The 21,864-nt window shown below is 35.6% G+C and overlaps 1 protein-coding gene across 1 annotated transcript in view; it reads right to left on the reverse strand.

Moving 5' to 3' along the window:
- The window catches only part of TUT4 (terminal uridylyl transferase 4), a gene marked incomplete at both ends in the record, with an annotated part of 40,410 nt that extends 18,546 nt beyond the window's left edge, over nt 1-21,864 (reverse strand). The window contains 14 exons of the mRNA XM_082003123.1: nt 973-1,059; nt 1,638-1,788; nt 2,340-3,082; nt 4,972-5,146; nt 5,294-5,515; nt 5,901-6,020; nt 7,044-7,170; nt 8,153-8,222; nt 9,059-9,110; nt 10,336-10,424; nt 13,496-13,673; nt 15,806-15,922; nt 19,440-19,603; nt 21,303-21,864. Of these exons, the coding sequence (XP_081859249.1) occupies nt 973-1,059; nt 1,638-1,788; nt 2,340-3,082; nt 4,972-5,146; nt 5,294-5,515; nt 5,901-6,020; nt 7,044-7,170; nt 8,153-8,222; nt 9,059-9,110; nt 10,336-10,424; nt 13,496-13,673; nt 15,806-15,922; nt 19,440-19,603; nt 21,303-21,864 (2,857 nt within the window). The remainder of the gene's footprint in view (nt 1-972; nt 1,060-1,637; nt 1,789-2,339; nt 3,083-4,971; nt 5,147-5,293; nt 5,516-5,900; nt 6,021-7,043; nt 7,171-8,152; nt 8,223-9,058; nt 9,111-10,335; nt 10,425-13,495; nt 13,674-15,805; nt 15,923-19,439; nt 19,604-21,302) is intronic.

Below are 21,864 nucleotides of genomic sequence, written 5' to 3' on the forward strand. Positions count from 1 at the left end.
ATACTTTTCCTGTGATTATTAAATTTGGTCAATCAGTAAGTTTCTGTAACCATAACATACTGTTCAAGAAGATAAAAGCAATATGATCAATATACTTTATGGAACATTCTTTTCCAATTATTTTGTTTATATTTTTGTTTGAAACACAATATTATAATGTATTTTCATTCTTGTAAAGGAAAGCAAAATTACGTAACTGAGAGGAAGCAATTTCTTCCTAACTGAAAAGAATACATTTATCTGTTCAACTGAAATCAATGCTAGGAAAAACATATATAATACCTATTCACAGCTTTTTTCTAACTTTTAATAGAATCGGAAATCTTAAGTCTTTCACGATTCTTAAACAGGTCTCAATCCGTGGAGGGCAGAGCCAGTGAATGAGGTGTAATTCACAGTTCCTTGATCACTGGCCAGCTACAGCAGAATGGATGGCCCTCTGCGTAAAGCAACGGACTGTAATTCAGGAGACCTGGGTTTGGTACCTGGCTCTAGCAGTGTTTTACACCACCTCCAAAAAAAAAAATCACTTTCCATCTCTGACTTCCATCATTGCAGTAAAATACTTTTGCCTATTTTATAAAGGGATCTGAAGATAACAAACTCATCAAGATTTCTAAGATACTTAAACACTGATGACTAGACAACAAAAGTACTCGGCCCATGACCCAGATAACACTAAACCCAACTGGCCAGGGCCTATTCAAACTTATTTTCATCCTGACGTTGATACTCCTGTAACTGAATTATTACTCTTGCAGCGCTTCCTCCAACCTAGGGACAGTTCCATGGAATAGCACTGAGGGATGTTAAGTTTAGAAATCTGCAAGATAGCTTTACATACAGGGGGAAAAGAGATGCCACTGCTTTAAACAAGGAAAACAAGCAATAATGAGACAAATTATATCTTCATGATGTAGGCAACATGAGTGAAAAAAGCATTATCAAGAATCATTACCTACTGTTACATACCATTATACTCTTTTCGAATAAATCTTTCCAAACTTGCCAGAATTTGTTCTCTATTTTGTTGCTCAGATAAAGGAGGGGATAATTCATCTAAATAAAAACAAGTTAAAACAGTCAGATGTGACATTCAGCTGCCTCAAAAATATTTTTCAGCTAAAAGTATTGGATACCTTTTTTTTGGTTATATTTACTTTCTTTGAATATGTGTTTTTCTTTTTTTATGATAGAGTTGTTAGGATTTTATTTCAGATGTCTGATTTTTCTGCAATTATTCAAACACAGGAGCAGCTTGGTGGGCACCTGGCATACAGCCAAGGTTAGTCCACCCAGCATCCAAAAGGGGCTTTTTCCAAAAGGCAGCATAAAATTTCACAAACCCAAAAACTAGTTTTTTGCCCAGACCCTAATTTCTGGGAACACTAGTAAGTTTTTACAAACCCACTGAAAAATCCTGTATAGTATTCTAAAAATCTGTTATTAGAATTTGATATCACAACCATTGGTTATATGAAAATAAAAATATTGATGAATTTATAGCCTAGGGTACCTGAAGAGCTTCTTCCAATTGAAGCTACTGGAATAAGTAATTTAACCCTGAAGTTGTTGGGGTTTTTTTCCAGATTAGAGTTCACAGCTTACAGTGGAGTACAAATGCCTTTCCAACTTACCAAAACATCTTTTACACACTATATCAAGTATTTCCCGAAATCTGTCTGTCATTGGCGGTAGTGGTTTTAGATCAATTTTCTTGAAATCCTCTGGGCAGTCATTTTTGGAATGTCCATCCCGTTTGCAGATGCTGCATACTATAGTTGGTGGCTGGGGGGGGAGGCGGGGCGGGCAGGGAGTAATTAAAAAAAAAAGTGCACAAATGCAACTTTACTTTTAAAATAGTTCAACAAACCTAACATTTCCATTTTATATTTTTATTTATTTAAGTCATGCAACCAAGAACACTTAACATGTGAACAGCAACAGAATCTCTACAAAGAACACAAGAACAGCTCTCAACAGGCTGCACTTAGTTCTCACAGTGCCCAAGAGCACCTGGAAATTCTACAAGAAAGTAGGAGAGGAAGGGGGGAAAAACCTCCACAAAGCAACCAAAAATCAAAACCCAGGAATTTTTTTTTTTTTCTTCAATCAGAAAGTTTTGCATAAAATGGGGGCAACAGACCATCTCATCCAAATGGCATACTGGTTTGGTGTTTTCCAGTTCTCAATAACAGGTACTCTAAAAAGGCTAGAGCTACCACTCAGGCTGAAACAAACACTGGGAGAATGCTGTCATCCATCCACCCTCAGTTTTAGTGATTTAAAAGTAACAGCCCACTGATACATGACCAGCACTGCTTAAATACACAGCTTACCTTTCCTGAAGTCAAAATAAACTTATCAAACACATAATGCATTTCTTCTGTAGAGAGTCTGCCTTCATCTTTGAGATCATGAGCTTCCACCACTGCTTTGCAGTTGGGCGAGGTAGCTGGTGTGCCAGTGCACATATACTTCAGAGAAGACTCCGTTACCAAACTCTGTCTACTTTCAGCATCAGAAAATTCATTACTGGAATTTGTGTTACAGGGCTGATGTTCACTGCAGTTACAATGGTGGCTTAGCTCACCTTCAGTTACACAAACTGAAATTTCTAGATCATCCCTCTCTTTAAGTGATTTTTGCTTTAATTCACAGCATTCATTAGAAATAAGGGATAAAGCTGCTTCTTTATCTTCATCATAACTAGAGTCCAATGTCGAAAGTAGCAGAGATTCTACGTTCTTGGAAGTACATCTAGAAGCTACAGCTTCTACCACTTCATTACATTCAAGTTCATTCTCTGGTATGTTACATCCACTTCCTACATTTTGTTTATCTACAACTTTTTCCCCTTGTAGAAGGCAACAGTTGGCTACAGGCTCTTCAGATCTTGTGGATTTCTTATTATTCATTTTCCCTTTTTCTTTTTTCTTGGTATCTGGCTTGGATTTAATCCCATCTTTACTTTGTGGACATGCAAAATATTTATACGCTGTCCTAAATCGCTCCAGGATGTACTCAAATACCATCTGGCTATTTAGACTTCGTGCAACATTCCTCTTTAGTGCAAAAGGATCTAGGAAGAAAAAGAACAATTTCATTAGTAATCTTTAATTTCTACATTTCACTAAAGCAGCTGAAATACCTAAGTTATGATACGGCAGTTAAAAAGAGATTCTTACAATATAATCCAGAATTTTATTTGGATATACTTAAGAGAATGTAGGGCCTGCAAGTTTTTTTGGACTTCTTCCATAAGAAACACAACATATGTGTGGCCCAGAACGGTTGGCTAACATAAACCATTCTAAATAGTGTTATTTAAAAAGAAAACCACAGGTATATTGTATCATTATATTATCGTAAATTTCTAACTAGAAATGAAAATAAACATACAAAGGCAAAATAAATGCAGGCCTGCCTGAACTTTTTCCTTCACTGAAGAAGGATTTGCATTTCCTTTAAGAAATTAATTTCTCTAAGAGTAACATTAAGGTTATAAGGATTATATGAACCAATCTCACCAGGTTTCATTCTTAGTCCTTCCTAGCGATTTCTAGATCAAACATGCTTTCCAAGTAAAAAGAGCACTTGCATAGTTGCTATAAGTTTGCCTGGGAAGATAGCATCAAACTGAGATTCTGTTACTTCATAATTTCAGTTACAAACTTAACAGTAAAAAAAGGCAAAAATTAAAAACAAAAAACATAAAACGAACAAAAACACCACAAAAAGACCAACAATAGCAGGTATCAGAAACAGAATGCAATCTGTTTTTTGAAATTATTTCCTGTTTCTTCCTCAACTTGCCCTTTCATCTTACAGGTTTTAGTTTCCCACATGCTGAATAAACACTAGTTTTAAAACTCTCTAGCTAAAAATGATTGAAAGAAAAGAATTGGGAGAGGAAATTAAAGCCACAGGAGTGATCTCAAAACTAAACACGTGCCTCAACAATTCATTGCTTGCTTTTCTGCTTTTTACTTTTCCTTCTCACTTTTCTTGTACGTTACTGACTTGTCCTTCAACATACCTTTAGTAACTTACGATTCTCTTAGACCTATTTCTCCTTGTTCTCTCCATCACCTTGTGTGTTACAGAAAAGCTACTTCATCAACATCTCTAGAAAGTGTCCAAAATTCATTATTTATGCTTTTATAAAAATATCACCTTAAATGGTTTCTTAACCTTCCTCAAATACCCGATTTCCCTATTCTTAAGGCCAATTCAGAATGCCATACATTACTCTGTGACTTCCCCTTTTAAGTACTGTGTACATATTTTTCTGAGTTGAGGAACTGAATAAAGATGTCTTCCAGAAGTAATGACAAAATAATTTTCTTTCTTTCTCTCCCCAACATATGTAATTCAGGGTATGTATTATCATCAAATTCATATGGTCTCACTCCCTGACAAAAGCACTTCCCTTTCAGTTTCACAGTATGGAAATACTACCAACAGGGAAAGGGACAACAGAGGGTGGTGTGTGGGTGTGTTGCTTTAATCGGTTTGCTCCAGTTCACTCTGATCAGAGCTAACCTCTCTGCTCAATCTGCATTAAGAGTCAGAAGAAACAAACTGATAGCTGGTAACACTCAAAATACATCATGGTTTTTGGAAATGCAGCTAGAGGGGCTGAAAATTAATAATATCAGAATTATTAAAAAGGAATAAATAATAACTTACAGAAAGAATGAAACAGAGATAAGAACAGAATGACAAGAAACAGTGAGACAAATTTACACCTCGTACTTCAAGGACCAGAGTTGCAAAAAGTAGCACTAAAAGAAAATTTGTCTTGAAACTGACTAAATAGCTGACAAACTATACAAAAAAAATTTAGTTTCTCCTCCAATTATTGATTTAGTTTATTGTCCAGACTTCTTGTGACAGACCTGTAAGCATTAGGTAAATAAAGATAATAATGGAGGATGACTATAGAACTAGGGAAGGGTATTATCCTACCTTCAATGGCTATTCGCCTTTTAGGCCAGTTTTTATTCTCTCTGGTTAAGAGTTCTTGTACCCGTATGCTGATGACATATTCCTCCAAAGCAAATTCCAGTGTGTAAAACTTCAACAGTTCTAACCACAGTTGCCCCAGTGAAACTTGGTGAGGGGTTTTGAATGCTAATAGAGACTGAAACACATGGACAAGAATGCTCAGCTGCAGTAAGAAATGAAAACTCCTGGTTTCTTCTTGGTTCCATCCAATATTAATGTTTAAAGATACAATCAGGGACAAACAATAGAACATGGTTTTCAATGAAATAAAGTCATGACTTACATTGCCATGTTTCTCCTTTGCATTACTTTGGTTGTCCACTTCTGCGCTTGCTACCTTTTTACCACCACCTTTTTGTTGTTCAACTTTAGTTTTACTTTCCACTCCAACCGAGTTTTTTGCTGCACCATTTGTTGGTGGTTTGTACTCCCACCGTACAAACTCCTCTTCTTCTATACCTTTCAGCTGGTGGTCATCTGGCCTCTTTGAATCAAAACCTTCAATCTAACAACAATTAAAGTAGCTCTGAAACAAGACTGTATACAATATATACAACCAAAAGTTTTCACCAAAAGTAACACTGACAATTGTGATATTTATCCCACGCAAGAATAACTCATGTCAGAGAAATAAATTCAGAGAATTAAAAAAGAAAGTATTTGCCTTTTCTCCAAAATACAGCATGACACAATTACACTGGCTACAGCAGCTGCTTCTTCTTAAAAGTCATCAGAATCATCAGGCATCAACTGTGTGAGGATTAAGTACCAATGCATTTTATTTATAAATTTCTTAGGCAATCAAATTCTGCACATTTTATGACCTTGCAGAACACAGAAATAACATCAACAATTTCACTATAAGGTTACTATATTACCAAAGCACTTACCCAATTGCCCAAATAGGATGGTAAAATACGTGGTTTTCTTTGTTGAAGAAAAAATATCACCATTAAGGCAAAGGAATATGAGGGAATCCCACCTTCAGCCTGACAGTCAATGTGACAGAGCTGTAAGAGAATCAATCATTACTTTTATGATTTAACATCAGCATTCTAATTCCAAATCTATTATAAAAGGACAAATATTAAAGAAATGTGAGATACACACTAGAGTGAAACAGAAAATCTTTTATCTCCGAAACTGCAGTGGTCATGCAATGTCACATACAGACAAAGTGCAAATTATACTAATTCATACAGTGCCTTAAGTTATACTATTTTATTTTCTGTTATTATCTTCAGTTCCATCACGTTTTGTGAATGTGGGACACATTTATGTTCCTAGCTAGAATTTCAGTCAACTATCAGGTTTTCGTTGTTCTGCGATATCTCATGTATGGATATGGGGATTCTATGCATCTGGCTGTAACCTGATACTGATCTCTTCTATGGGAACTCAAGAGAGATGTAATAAACATATTGGACTTCAAACAGTTCTTTGTAGTTTCTACTGCTGCTACTTAGATGTTGTAAAACACGAATTTTTGTTAAAAACACCTTGCTAAATCAAGCAACAATAATAATACCATGCAATTGATTTTTCAATAAAGCCAAGACATTGTAAGTCAAGTATGGCCTGGCAGCAATTTCAGGACTGAATTGCAAGATGGTTAAATGCTGGCTGTGAACATCATAACTTGGTTCCTGTGACCACCATTGACATTTGCAAGACGTACAGCAGGCTATGACAACAGACCCTTTTTTGAGCAAGTTAACTTTTTGCAATGTGACCTCAATAGCAGAAAGTTTGAGACCCGATTGCTCTGTTGAGCTGGTTTTCAAGGATCAATTAACTAGTTTTAAGGAACTAGTGTAATAGCTTGCTAACAGAATAGTGGAAGCTTCATACGTATTTACAGTTTCACATCAAAATCTTCAGTCTCATTCTGGCCTGTTAAGGTAAGAGGTGAACTAGTGGCATGAAGTTCTTTTCTACAGACATATTCATGGTATATCACACATTACATTGTATGCAGTACTTAAAAAAAGGAAATAAACACATTTAATTATCCTCAATATTTTTAAACTTACTCTAGCCCAGTAGCGGAAAGCCAAAACCAAGGGAATAAGGACAGGCTCCAGTTTACCAAGTGCAGCCAGCAGGTCAGTTGTGAGGCAAGCCACATCATTTCTAGCACTTACTTTACATGTCAAACCACTGCAATTACAAATGTAAAACAGATAAGAAGAGTTATCACCTTGTATATACAGACGATACTTTAGGTGCGGGGGAGATGGAGCATCACATCCACCATAATAAAAACATGCATCAGTGTCTCCCGATGTAAGAACCTGAACTTTTTAAACAAAAGCTACAGAATATAATTACATACTTTTTACCATTAACCCATCAGTTGTATCTAGAACTTAGAGAAGTTCATTACTGCTAAAAATATAAAATAGCGTTAAGAATTTGCTCTAAGTTCTACCACTACTTAATTGTGCAATCTTAACAATTATGCAACTCAACTCCATGTATGTCTTTCACATACCAAATCAATCAACCAATCAAACTCCCGGTCTGCTGCTTATTAAAAGTTGGTAAGACCACAAAAACAGCTGCTCTAAAAACTTTCGGTTTGCTTCTCAGAATAATTATTTCTATTCTATTAGTAAAGGCATTTGCATAATCTACAAACACAGGAAAAGATAATGTTCACCCTTGTTGCATTTCCTTCCCCAGAGTTTCAATCACATACCTCTAGCCAGTCAAAGCAATGTGGACATCATATAGCAACCATGTTTCATTTTCGAGGCTGCTACTTCTTACAGATTTACTGACTGTGAGATGCTGTGTCCTCACTGGTAATATAGTATGTATCTTATAAAATGTTTTTAAAGCCTTGGATTACACTGCTGGCAGAAATTTTAAATACCATCTGAAAATTTTTTCCCTATATAACTAAAAGTAGAACTGGTATTTTCAGACTACTACAACTAATGAGCTCTATGAGGCACAGAAACAAAGCTAAGCTTTATTTTCTAGATTGTATTTTTGTGTATGAGCAACCCTCCTTTAACATGAATGTTAGCTAAATGTTACAGTAATACTTCTTGTCAGGAGTGCAGGCAAGCAGCTGCTATGAATAAGCATCATAGAAATTGGTATCTCATTAAAAATCCTTTTCAATGACATGTACCTTTTAACATCTTTGCAAAAGACAACAGGAACTTTGGCATGAAAATCTGACTCCACATCCGAGTAGACAGCTAAGCAAGAAGGGAAAAAAAACCCAAACATTATGTATGAAAGTATTTTACATTTTTCCCAAATGTGTCTTCAAAACTATTAAATTTATACAACGCTGTTATAGAACAACTAATTAAGCGCTGCATAGCTAATCAGTAAGCAATATTTTCTGTTTACTTTTGAGGCTCACCACCAGTATCACACAGCCAGCAGGAATGAGAGAAAAAAAAAAAAAAAAAAGGAAAAAAGAAAAACCCTTGGCAGGAAACTGGGTTGGTATCTCTTCCAGAACCTTTTTGTCTTTACAACATTTGAAGGACACAAAGAGGTTGAATCTCTGACAAACCAAGAGGATAGTTTGAGAACCACTTATGGAGCTGACATATCAAAATTTCCTGAAGGATCAAAAATGCAATGCTACTTGTGTCACTTGGTTCAAGATGTGCAGATTACAGGGTTAGATGACTCCCTGACAGAACAAGGCGGCTACAAATTTCAGATGTCTTTTAATAGCTCTCACTGATGTTCATATGCAAGCGGAAAGTTGCTTTTGGGTCAACTGCTTAGAATTTCTCCTACAAAGTTAAATACTTTTTGACCTGGCATCTAACACTATTACCATAAATTCTGTCAATCTGAACTGGACTACCTGGTCTGCCATTCTCCTGCTGCAGGTTCTCATCTCTCATGTACACAAGCACTGGTATTCATAAAAATCACATTCATAAAAACAGCTCAGATACTCTGGCTGAAAACTAATCAATTTTTCTAAGTTTACAGAAAAATTAAGCATAAAAACAACTGAACAGCAGTTGGAATGTTAATTAAACAGAAATGAGATGCAACTAAAACTTACCACTGTTCTTCAAGATTTCAAGCACCTGTATCAGAACATCTGGTTGACTCATCTAAAATGACAAAAGTAGAGCAGGTTACATTATTCAGACTAACCTGTTTTATTTTACACTTTATTTAAAACTACTTAGGTTGCACAGCTAGTAACACTACGTTCTTTCCCAAAAGTGAAATCATGTGTCACTGTTAATGAAAAAGTTAACTGTATCTGTCCACACCATGAAAACAGGTACTATTAAACATATTAGACAGCTTTCTTTTATCCTACAGTTTTTAGTTAGTACTTCTACTCTAGTTCCTTATTAACAGACTGCATAAAGTTAAAACAAAATACTTGCCATATATTCAACAATTTCAATGTCAACATATGCCACTAGAAATGCACAACAGTAAAGAATTTAACGTCAGTACTTTTCCAAGCGTTTTTTAAAGGTTACAATTTTAAAATGTGTTTTCTTTTCTCCCCAGAATTCAACTTAAGGGTGCAAAAATCAGCTGTAAATAATCCAAAGAAAAGCTAAAAACTCGCACCACCTTTGAGCCTTTGGGAAAAAGTGACGTGGTACACTGCACATGCAATTTTTTGGAAAAGGACTCAGTTTTGCTTCCTAACTGCAGTATCATTTCAAAATGCTATGTGCAAGTATGTAACCAAAACAGGTATCTTGAACTCCACTGTAACACATACAATCAAAAAAAGAGCAAGTTCAGCATTTGTACCATTCATAACAAGAACATGCTGCTAATATCCCATACTAAACATGAACCAGCAATTTCAATGTTTAAAGGCAAGTTATAGTGCTCTGCAGGAATCTTGTACCACAGTAAGCTGTAAATTGGGCTGTGACATCTACTTGCAAGTGACTAAACATAAAAGGGAAATTGTCACTTTTAGTCCCACCTGAAGGGGGGTGGGAGTGGGGGCGGTGAGGAAATGAAGACCTACAAGATTCTACTGTCTGAATCACGAGCACATAAAAAGCACACTTATCCAGAGCCAACTATTTTCATATTGCTTCAATGCTTACTCAAAAAAAAAAAATTTAAAAACTGCTAGCATATGATTTTCCAAAAAACCAGAACTGGTTACCTAATAAGCAATGAAAACTTTATCCACTGTTTTCATAACACTCCTGACACCAAATCAAAGATTTTATCCTTTGTGCTATTCTAATACCGTATGCCCCAATACAAGATGAAGGCAATGGAATAGAAATAAATGTCGATGGCCTTGATCTAAAAAACAGTCTTAGTTAATACAAGATAATATCTACACACCTTAGGGGGGAATTTGATATCAATGTTAACATCGCTGGTCTTAAAAGCGAATCTAGTTAAACAGGAGCCATACATCCTCAGTGAACAGTCTGGAAGAGAGAGAAACGTTATCATTTAACAGCTAGTAAATAACTTATTCTTTAATGGATGAGGCACACCTTGCTTTAGATACTGTACCTCCCAAGTGATACTCTCCCAGATTAATGAATACGGAACCACTTTCTCACTCCTGTGAAGGCTAGTCATTTCTATAACACAGCATCACAGGAAAATGGATAATTCAAACAGTGTAATTACCAAACGCCCAAAGTTTTTTAAGCTGTTTTAAAGTATTTTTGTAATGCGGTTTCTTTGTTCTTAATATAAAATTAAATATAAAATATGAAATAGTAAAAACTGTCAGTGAAGGATTTTATTTAATAGCTTTTGTTAACTACAGTTTATTTCATTGCAGCAGTCAGACAATTATAAAATTCTTTGTTGCCTCATGCACTTCTGTCACAAAAATTTTTTGTATGTGCTACAATCTATTACACTGAGCAAGTTCGTAGGCATAATTCATTGCAAAACATGCATATAAAACATAAATTTATTATAATCCAAGACACAAAGTATCCATCAAGGAAGTGTTTTTGTGGTTAATACAGTTCCTTACCTGCAAAGATGTACAACAGCTCTAAACTAATTATAAGGTAACTATTCAGTAATAATATAATGAGAAATGTCATTCCACTCCATAAACTCCATCCCACTTCATGATACAGTTTTTGTAAATTAAAACTTTCCTGTAATATATATTAGGGCTCTGACATATTTATGTCAGCTGAAAATTGAGACTATTCTCAATCCCTTCCAAATCCAACACCTCAAGCAGGCTCAGCTAGAGCAGGCTGCCCAAAACTGTGTCCAGCTGTATTTTGAGAGTCTCCAAGGATGGAGAGTCCACAACCTCCCCAGGCAACTTGTGCCAGTGTTCAACCAGCCTCACAGTGAAAAGGGTTTGTCTTGTATTTTTTCTTAGTACCTTTATTTGTGTTCTGACCAAACTCTCTCACACAGAACCACAACAAAAAAATTCTTAAAAGAGAAAATAAATCTTATACATACACAGCTTCAAACCAACCTTTCTCTATTTTTCACTACTTAGAAACTAGCCCTCTCAAAGGGAATTTCTGTACGGTACATAAATAAGTAACAACAATAACAATAATAATACATTGTAAGTACTTCCAATGGCTTTTCATAGTAGTAAGAATTTTTGCATAGTTCTAATGCAAGCTCAAGAGAAAATCATGCCAGAACATCCCGTGTTTTCTACACTGTGCATGAATTAAGTAAATTTACTACTACAGACTCCCCCTCCATTACCACTACACCTCCACATCAGCTCATCAGTCCAAACAAGCCAGCCAGCCAAGTAACAGTAACACAGTAATCTTCCTGAGTATTTATATAAAAGTAATAATTTGCTTTGCTTTGTTTTATGTTAATATAGTATGAGTGGAAAACTCAATAGCGTGTCGGAACACAAGTTTCCACTAGGAGCCACATATGGCAATATTATAGAGCAATTAGATTAGCAAGCCTCCACCCTGCAAGCCCCAGTTCTATTCAGCACCTTACGTTTAAGCATGTATTTAATATAGCTCCTAAAACTAAAGTGGATCATCCTGCAGCAAACAAACAAAGTCTTTCTTACTACGGTATTTTTATAGAGCAAAGGGAAGGTATGTCTAAAATAAAGGGACAGTATAGAATGTCAACGCAGTTTCCATATAGATGAAATAAAAAGTTTAAAAACTTAATTTTTGTCAATAAGATTAATACTTTCTTCTGTTCAGATTCACTGAAAAATAAACCATTGTTAATATAATGTCAACACTGCTGTAGCTCCAGAAATCAGCTCTCAAACTCAGTGTATTAACTATAGGAGATGATGGGAAATCAATGCAGAGCAAATGTCAAAGATTATTTTATTATTTATATTATTTTCCAACAGTTGTATTAATTTTATTTGAATGTTTAACATGCCCTATTGAAGTAACATACTATACTTCTGAAGGAGGAGGAAGAGGGAGACTACCATTCAACTTAACCAAACTATTTTTTTTTTAAACAAACTTTATTAATGCACTGAAATTTATTGACCCATTGAAGCAAAAAAAATGGGACTAAGGATTTAACTTAGTCAGACTTTTTTTCTAAATTATTCTTATTTTTAATCAACACATAGCACTCAATCAAGAAAAAGGCAGAAAAGGTATGATATTTGTAAGTGGTTAAAGAAATGTAATGTTTTGACTTATTTAAAACAATTCCAGAGACTTTGGGAAACTATCGTTGATCTCAAAGTACATTTTAGGACCCATTAACCATAAATATATATGAGAAGAAATACCTGTTAAACACTAACCCTTGTCGATTTTAATGACTTGTTTTAATGAACAGTTACTGATTAGTACCTCCAGATATTTCAGATCACAATTAACTACTAAAAATGTCTCTCATGCTTACCAAAATCACTCATAGCTGAGGTCCAATTTTTTTCTTCCCTAAAACTATGGTTTAAAGAAAATTGCCTCATGCACCTTTTATCTGCCCTGAAAGATGTTATAAACAACTGAAGGACTAGTAGGAAAAAAATACATTTCAAACTCCTCCTCATTATCCCTTCCTGCGACATTTATATTAGTTTAATTAAGCGTACTTGGAAAAAAAAAATCTCTACTGTAACAGTCACATATATTCAGTAATGCTAGGTAAAATGTAAGGTGGAAAGGTTTGTAGGACTAGAGCCTGAGGGCGATTCTCAATGGCTGAGGCTTTAAACACAACCAGGAAGGAAGTATTTGTGCCTTGGAAATTTCCAATCTTCATCAGAAATCATCACTTTAAAGAGGACCAATAGCTTCAACAAACACATACCAGAAAGAAGCAAAAATAAGCACAATCATATTTTCCTCTTTTTGTAGGTTTGTTAGCTCCTTTTAAATCAACTGCCAGTCTGTATTAAAATGCCTATATATATTAATATTGTATAATATAAAGATAATTTAACAACAAATGCATTAATTCACCATTAAGGAAGGTAAAAAATCTGTGTAAAAATAAAGAAAAAGAAAAACTTTCACCTAAAGAAAATGGAGAATACTGTGAATACCTGGTAAAGGCTGTTGAATAATTTTCTCCATCTCATTTACAATTTCTTGACGAATTCTGAAGTCATCATCTGATATGCCTTGTTCATTTGCTGCCTCAATGAGTGTAAAACTCAGAGCAGCCAACTGTGCAGAAGAGGGGGGCGGGAGGGCACGCAGCTCATTTTCTTCTTGTTTTTCCTGTATAATTGTTGGATGATAAAGTAAAAAACTGGTATTTTAAGAGAAAAAGGTTATCTCATACTATTGCACAATATCAGAACATACTGTTTGCTGTTTGAGTTCTTCCATTTACAGTGTCCTGACCAAAGACTTTCAAAGGTAGGAACTCTGCCTGGCCTAACTGGCAAACGTACTAGTGTGGCTCACAGAAATGACAGTAGATGCTCAGTGTTTAAAAGAGAACATGTTGTTTCACAGCTGGCAACTGGGGAGGAAATCTGCTGTGTTACATTCCTGAACCACATTTTCTGACAGTTCTGAAACAGAATTCATCCAAGGAAATGAAAAGCTGTAATTGTTCCTACATAATAAAAGTAACTGAGCTGAAAAAGTTTTTCTACAGTCACACAGATTTTTTCAGAGTGGATTGTACTTGAAAGAAAGATATCAGAGGCAGAAAAAGTATTCCTAGCTGCAAGAAATTTTGATAAGTTGAGTCCCATTGCTGCCTAAACAGCTGGTGCCAGAAAGTGCCATTTTTAGTGCATTAATTTATAATCAATTTTATGCAACAGCAAGAAATATGTCAGATGCATCAAGTCATTTGTAAGTACAACAATCACTTGTTTCACAAATTCATCAAGTAATGAAATCTGTGACTGATAACAGAGATAAATATTAACCAGAAATTAATTATGCACTAAGAAAACACAGACCAGTAGAAAAGCGTTTGGTTAGTTCTAGGCTGCATCTCTCAACTCTTCTGGTTTTTGTTTGAACAAATTTAGCATGAGAAAGAATATGTACATTTTTAAAGGGCTATGTTTTTTTTAATGTCATTGCTTTAGGGTTTTTCTTGAGTGGGGAAGCCACAGCTGCTGCTAAGCTTATTTGATATTCATGTATCCCATTGTAGAGCTGTAAATAGGTGTATTTTAGGAAGTAACATTTAGACAGTTACATACTTCTTATCACTGTATTGTGGCACACAACATAAAGCTATTTGAAGACAAGTGTTAAAAACTGAAACCTCTGCCTGTCCTCTAGCATTTCCATTCAGTAGTAAAGAAACCTCATTCCTCAATTCTTATCTTCATGCCCAAATGAAAAGCATGGTATGAAAGTGTTTCCATATCAAACAAGGGACTGGTTTGTTGCTGTTTTATTGATTTTTTTCCATGATGCAATTTAGCAGACAGCAAGGGAACCAGAATCCTTTACAAATAATAACTGAACATAATACAAACATGTTACTTTCTGAGATGTAATGCATTTATGGCATTCAGAGTTTTCCAGGTGATGGCTTGCATATATGATATTATTAGAGCATTAATTACAAACAGAAGTGCGGTAAGAAATACACGGAAACAGGAGTAAGTAATTGACTGGATTTTGGGGAATGGTTGTAGGAAGAGTCATTTTAACCATCTGAATCACAAAACCCTACATACTTGGCATTTTGTAGCTCTTCCTCAGCATTTACAAAAATGAGTTGGCAAGAACGTCTGTGCGCCATTTGTTGGATTTCATGCATGTAACAGTTCTTTAAAGCAAAGTAAACAGTAACACCATGGTATTTGATAAGGAAACCGTTTTTCTCTTTGAAAACGTTAGAACTGTTCTTAATATTAAACACATACATAAACCCAGGGAGATGATGAGTGACTCAGGAACTGGATCCCTCCCTGCTTTAACTCTCTTATTTTAGTCTAGATGTACTATACCCTCTGCTTACCCATCACAAAAAGGATATAGATTAATAATATCACAAGTCAGATAAAAGAGAAAAAAACAGAAAAAACCAACATCCCCAACCCCACCTCCAGTCCCTGGAAGTCTTGCTACCACCAATATCATTTTTGGAAGAAACAGAAAAACTAAATATGTTTCTCACCTAAGTTACCTTGCTTTGTGTTACTAAAAGTATGATGAACTGCCCACTACTCAGAGCAACGACCAAAACCATTCTTTCCTCTCTGCCTGGACAGATCACCAAGCCCTTCCTCTCAAATGGAAAACGAGCAACAGAAATTTGTGGATCTCTGCTCAGCGCACAAATTTTCACCTGAATGAAGATGACCAAAAAAAAACATACCACATAACAAAAAAATCTTAAAAAAAAAAAAAGTCCATTTTATTTGTTAACTTACCATTATATTTTTCTTATGACGTTTTTCTTTAATATGCTTGTGAGCTCCCTGGATATTTTCAATGTGAACTAAGCAGAGCTTGCATAGATACTGACAGTTGGTGTATTCTGGGGAGCGCTGGGGAAAAATGGCCATAGATTAAAAGGTTTCTGCCAACAGTGCCTGAAAAACTGAATTCTTTCAACAATAAATTGTATTTAACAATTATGTAACACTTGTAACAACGTTTGCAAAGCACCTTGACAAGTAATCTTCAAAAAAAGCAATGGAAATGGATTTTTTACATGTACGACAAGTGGGGAAAGCGAGGAGAGGAAGTGAGATGACTTGAATATTACACTTCTCAGTACATTTTCGTGACACAAGATTAAGACTGAAGAGTTTATGCCTCTTAAGGCTGACCTAAAGGCCTGTAAGCCATCCCCTTCTCAGCTCAAGCTTTTAATAACTACAGATTTATTAAATCTCAGCATCTATCCTCCTTTCTCTGATGAGAAAGTAGGAAGTATTCATCATATTATCTACTATACATGTTATGACAGATGGTGTTGTTGTTTGGCTAGCATATTCACAGTGTACTGTGCAAGTACTGCATTTTTTGTTCTATTAAAAAGGGTGCGGCTGGCCAACAAGAAGGAAGATAGCCTGTTTCTGACTTACTAATGACTATACTCTGGATAAGGTGGGATCCTCTGACAAGGGGTAAGATTATTCCATTGTGATGAATAATTTGGGATGCTCAGAATTGGAGAAACATGCAGAATAAGCAACTTTTATGTACAGATAGGCTGGGAGAGGTGTAGTACACAAATGGAGAGCTGCGACCTGGGAGACCCCTGAGAGTCTGCAGGAAGCAGCCACGCCTCAGGAGATGGGGGGTGGAATCACTGCTTTCCTAGGGTTCAAGAGAGGATACTGTGAAGTTTATTCAACCAGGAAACCACCAAGAAGTACTAGACTAAAAGGCAGAAAGGACCACCTCTGCAAAGATGAGGGGTTGTTCACAAATACTCTTCTTAAATCTGTCTCATCCTCTAACTGTATTTTCTTGCTCCAACAAAACACAGCTATAGAAATTGGAAACCTTTTGATATGTTCACTGCAAAGACAAAAGGGCCCCAACAAAAAGCCTTTGTCTTCCTCCACACTTGTTAGCATTTTTCCAATAACTGCTATCAGTTATAACTGGGAGAGAAAAAACCCTACTTAACATTCATCCTAATTCTAATACATCTATATTTACTAAAACTGAAAAGTATACTGAAAACACCAGATGTTTAAACAGTGGCATAACAATGAATGAACAGAGAACACCATTTTAAGACACTAAGGTGGACTACAGATCAGTTAAACAAATTTGACTTGCTATATGGAAACCTAAAGCACTGCTAAATTTGGGCAAGTTTTTCCACTTACTGAGTTTGACTTGAGCTTTTGGAAAAAAACCCACAAAGGTCTGATACCCTCCAAATGCAGAGTAAATATCAATTTAAATAACATGGTCATTAGGCTTTTATTACTAATTCTCTTCATCCTTATTTTCTACGAGACAGACACCTAGTAAGATGAAATTAAACATCCATTTGGAAAACAACTGATAGACAGCTATGCTTGGCTAGCTTGGAAGATTCAAGTATTTGATACCTGATGATGGAGGTAGATCAAAAATATTTTACCACTCTTCTAAAATTGAATGAATATCAGCGATAATAGTATTTTTAAAATTTTGGTATTTCTTTACAATACTGATCTGCAGTATTATGTCAACAGATATTTCCAGAAAAGTTTAATCATGTAATGCCTTTTATTTTGCTTTTATTGTGAAGCCTTTTTTAATCATCTAGTTACGCTTAACACCAATGAAAGGGACCAGAACTCAAAATAGCAAGACAAAAAAAGGTACAGATTTTTTTTGTAAGACTAAGACAGACAGATCCAAGTAAGCCAGGCCTCATGAAATTTGTGCTTGGATATTCAAGGAGCTAATCCATCTCAGAGCCAGCTGTATTTTAACGAACTCACAGAGAATGGGAAGATTCCAGATCGCTAGGAAAGAGAACTTAAGAGTATCTTTAAAAGGCTAAAGAGGATGAGCCAAGGAATTAGAGACCAGTCAGAACTAGCATCCAGAAAAATACTGTAATAAATTAAGTTATTAATAAGCACATAGGGGGGAAAAAAGGTCACAGGAGACAAACTGATCTGCTATAAACAAATTGCACTAAACCAATTTTAGGGTTGCCTTTTTAAAAATAAAATCAAAGTCTTGAAGAAGCAGCAGCAGATGTTGTATCTCAAATTTTACAAGTTTTTGTCACTTGTCATAGTATCAGTCTCAAAAGGAGACCATAAATATTATCTAAATAAAGAACAGTAAGGTAGGAGCAAACCTACTCAAAAACCTTTCTCAGAGCACACATACCTACACTGGCTAACAACCAGTCTAAAAGCACGTGCCAAGTGTTTTTCAACAGGGCTCCTTCTGGGGTCAGAAACATTCATATTTTTGTTGAAGACTTAGGAAATGCAATAGAGGGTGTGCTGACTACAAAGGCGAAAGATATCAAGTTGGGAGAGGTTACAGAAGATGTAAGACGACAAAAATTCAATGACCACAACAAATTAGAGAAGTGGAATAAATAAGCTGCAAGTAAATAATATCAAATCGAAGTATCACTCCTCCTTAAGTATTATCAACTGCAAACAAAACAGGGCGGGGAACACCTGATTCGGCCTTTCTTAAGAAAAGGATATGGGGATCATTGCTGATCAAACTACAAATTGCTGCTAAGAAAGCAGAGATCCTAAACACAAATGCCATATTTCAGACAGATTCAGCTTTCCTCTATATCTAAGACCTCAGCTGAAATTGCATGTCCAGTTTTGGGTACCAGTTACATGGTGGATGCCTACAGAAAAGCAACAAGAATGAACCAGTAACTAAAAAACACCTTTTTAGTGTTTTAGTGCAAGACCAAAGACCAAAGAGTGAGTCTAAAGAAGATAAGATTGCAGGAACGGTAATGATCTACAAATGTGTAGAAAGTTGCTGAAAAAAGTAATAAACTTATGTTTATTTTCCCAGGACAACATATGAGGGATTAAAATGCTGCAAGAGACACTTGTATTAGACATTAGGAAAAACTTCTGGGTTACCTATACTGACTTCAAAATTTGTTTCAGTGGAGATAATATTAAGAACAGTTTAGATGAACATTTTTAAGGATCATCTTCAATGTAAGTGACTTAGACTGGTGGAAGGCTAATATACTGAAGATAGTGCAATGTTCCTTTCAATCCTGTATTCTGAATTTTCAGTTAACCAGACTTCCTAGAAAATCTTAGGTAAGTAATGGAACTGTAAACATTTAGGTCTGCAGAACTAAAAAATACTGTTCTACAAAGGCTAAATGTGCCACATAAGGAACACGTTTCCAGTCCATATCATCTGCCACGGTGAATGACTAGTCAACTAGTAGGGATAATAGCTTAGCTCACTAAAGTGATTCATGATTAAGTAGAAAGAAACAGAGGCAACAGACTCTAGTAGAAATACCACCCAACCAAAAATATAGTGATGATAATGAAAGAAGACACCCATTTTCTTTTTTACTTGATAAATAACTCAACCTACTTTTTCAAGTCGGGAAATATAATCTCTTTCCAGACGTTCTTCAGCTTGTTTCAATCCTAGTTGCTGTTCAGCTGTCAGATTAGATTCATCAATAACAGCAGTGGTTTCTAAATAATCAGCTTCCAAAGTATGTTCTTTAGTTGATTCAGAATTCTTTATTTTACCTAGAGAAAGAAATAGTTATTTTCTTCAGAGTAGCTCAAGTGGAAGAAAAGTGAAAGTTAGAGTACAGAGCAGTTAAGAGCATCTCATTAAGGAGCCAGATATAAATTAGAGCTACATTCCAGTTTTTTGTCCAAAGGCCGGCCAAAATCACCTTAGAAATTAGAACCTTTCCAGTATGTTAACGAGTATTTTGGAGAGACTTGAAATGTGCTACTAAGAGTGCTATCAAAAAGAGGGAAAAAAAATGGTATTCATTTTGTGTTTCAGTCATAACTTGACAGTCACTATTAAGTTCTTCAAGGCAAGAAAGGGTTTCTTTTTGTTATGCAGAACAGAGTATGCGAGATCCTGATGCTCTACTATAAAAGAAATAAGAAATATTAACTTAAAATTTTTTACACAATACATTTTGTTAAGGAAACAGTTGTAGAACTGCCTTAAAGACATTCACCCAAATGATCTTACAGCGACAGTCATCAGGCATTTCAACCTCTCGATTCAGAAGACTGCTGGAGTTACATCTGACACACTGCAACACCTTGCCGACACCTTGCCGCCCATGGCTAGCAACCACAGAGCTCTGGAATGCTGCTACTCACAAACACGCAGGTCAATTCCGAAAGGCCAGTTCCTCCAGATGCCTATGAATTGTTCATAGTCTACTAATCTGTACAAACAACTACATCTTAAATTATTCCAGTAGTTTTTACATCAGCAAAAGTGAGGGTTTTTTTTTCTTTTTTCTTTCCTTTCAAATGAGATCCGTGCTCCCAGATTAGCTAGGAATCAAAACCGAGCAAGTTTTCAAGTCCTGGTTTCTCATTGACAGATGGTCCCTACAGTACACGATGGTGGTCTACAAAGAGCAAACTGATCACAGGATGCTGCCATTTCAGCTTGTTTTTCCTGTTAAATTTTATTAAGATAGCTAAAAAAATATGCACTTTAATATTTTCCTAGTATTTCCATACAAGCAACTTCTGTAGCTGTTGCAATAGTGGGAAATACCTCAAATAGAAGGTCTGTACTGGCACGCCGTCTTAAAACAGCATTCTGAAAAAACTGCATTCTGAAAGAATGTGGCAAATCTTGAACTAAGGAGTCAACCTGAAGTGAGAAAAAGCCTGATCCATATATTTAATACTGAAATTGAAAAATACGTATAAGAATTGAACACTCATAAGGGTAACCACTGATGGATGATGGTACATATTTCAGAGCTCCCTAAATCAAAAAGCCATCTGCCAAAACGTATTTTAAACGTTTTTAGTAACAAAAAGAGCACTACAGTCACAGGAAAAAAAGGTAAATATTTTCCCGCTACTTATAAGAAAAACCTTTTATGGCAGATTTTTTCCCCTGATCTTTCTGAAAAGCAGTAATAGCTGGCATTTCCATAAGTGGCGATGAAATTATGAGGGGTTCCCCCCTCCCAAGACACTATACTCACACAGTTGCCTGAAACCCACACACACTGTTATCTTGCAAAGATGTTTAGGTCTTAGGCATGAGAAAAAAGGACAGATATTATCATAATCTCTAATTCTCTAAGTAATGTGCTTGTATTAATAGTACAGTCTCTCTAAATGCAATCAGCAACTTACTATATGTGAAAAAATATGCAAATAGAAACATTTTCAAATTGTTAACAATTTTACCAGAAGAAAATTGACTAAAGCAGTGTTGAATAATACTCACTGAAGTCATCAGGCTTATGTTCCATTTTTCTTTGATCTGAAGCAGTCTTATCAGGATCACCAGTCTGATCAACAGTAGTCTTCAAAGTACGAACTCCCAGTGGATTTTCCAACGCCAGTTTCCCTTTCTGTGTAGCTGTTAAGCTTTCCATACTGACTCTACTCCCTGAAACATGGGAACCTGGAAAGTTTTCTCCCATTTGTTGAGCTTTTGTCTGTTTCAGGTTTTCCACTGCTGATGATAAATTAGAAAATTTTTTTGCTTTTCCATGACTTCGATCCTGAATGTTTGACCCCATATCTTTAGTTCCAGGAATACAACTATTTACTTTGCATGATTTATTTTCTCCTTGTTTTTCAGAACAAACATCATTTTGTTTACTTTTTTTGCTGCTGTTCCCACTTGGAGAACTTCTCCCAACATCCTTCACAGATTTGTCATTTCTATTATGTTTATAATTTTGATTATTTGTAACTTTGACTGCCTTGCTTTCCTCACAGACAAGACGGACAGACTTCCTTGGGTCGTGATTTCCATTCTTTGAGCTCTTGGCCTCTTCCAT

This window comes from Phaethon aethereus (assembly GCF_964289735.1).
Source record: "Phaethon aethereus genome assembly, chromosome: 8".
Classification (NCBI taxonomy): Eukaryota; Metazoa; Chordata; class Aves; order Phaethontiformes; family Phaethontidae; genus Phaethon; species Phaethon aethereus.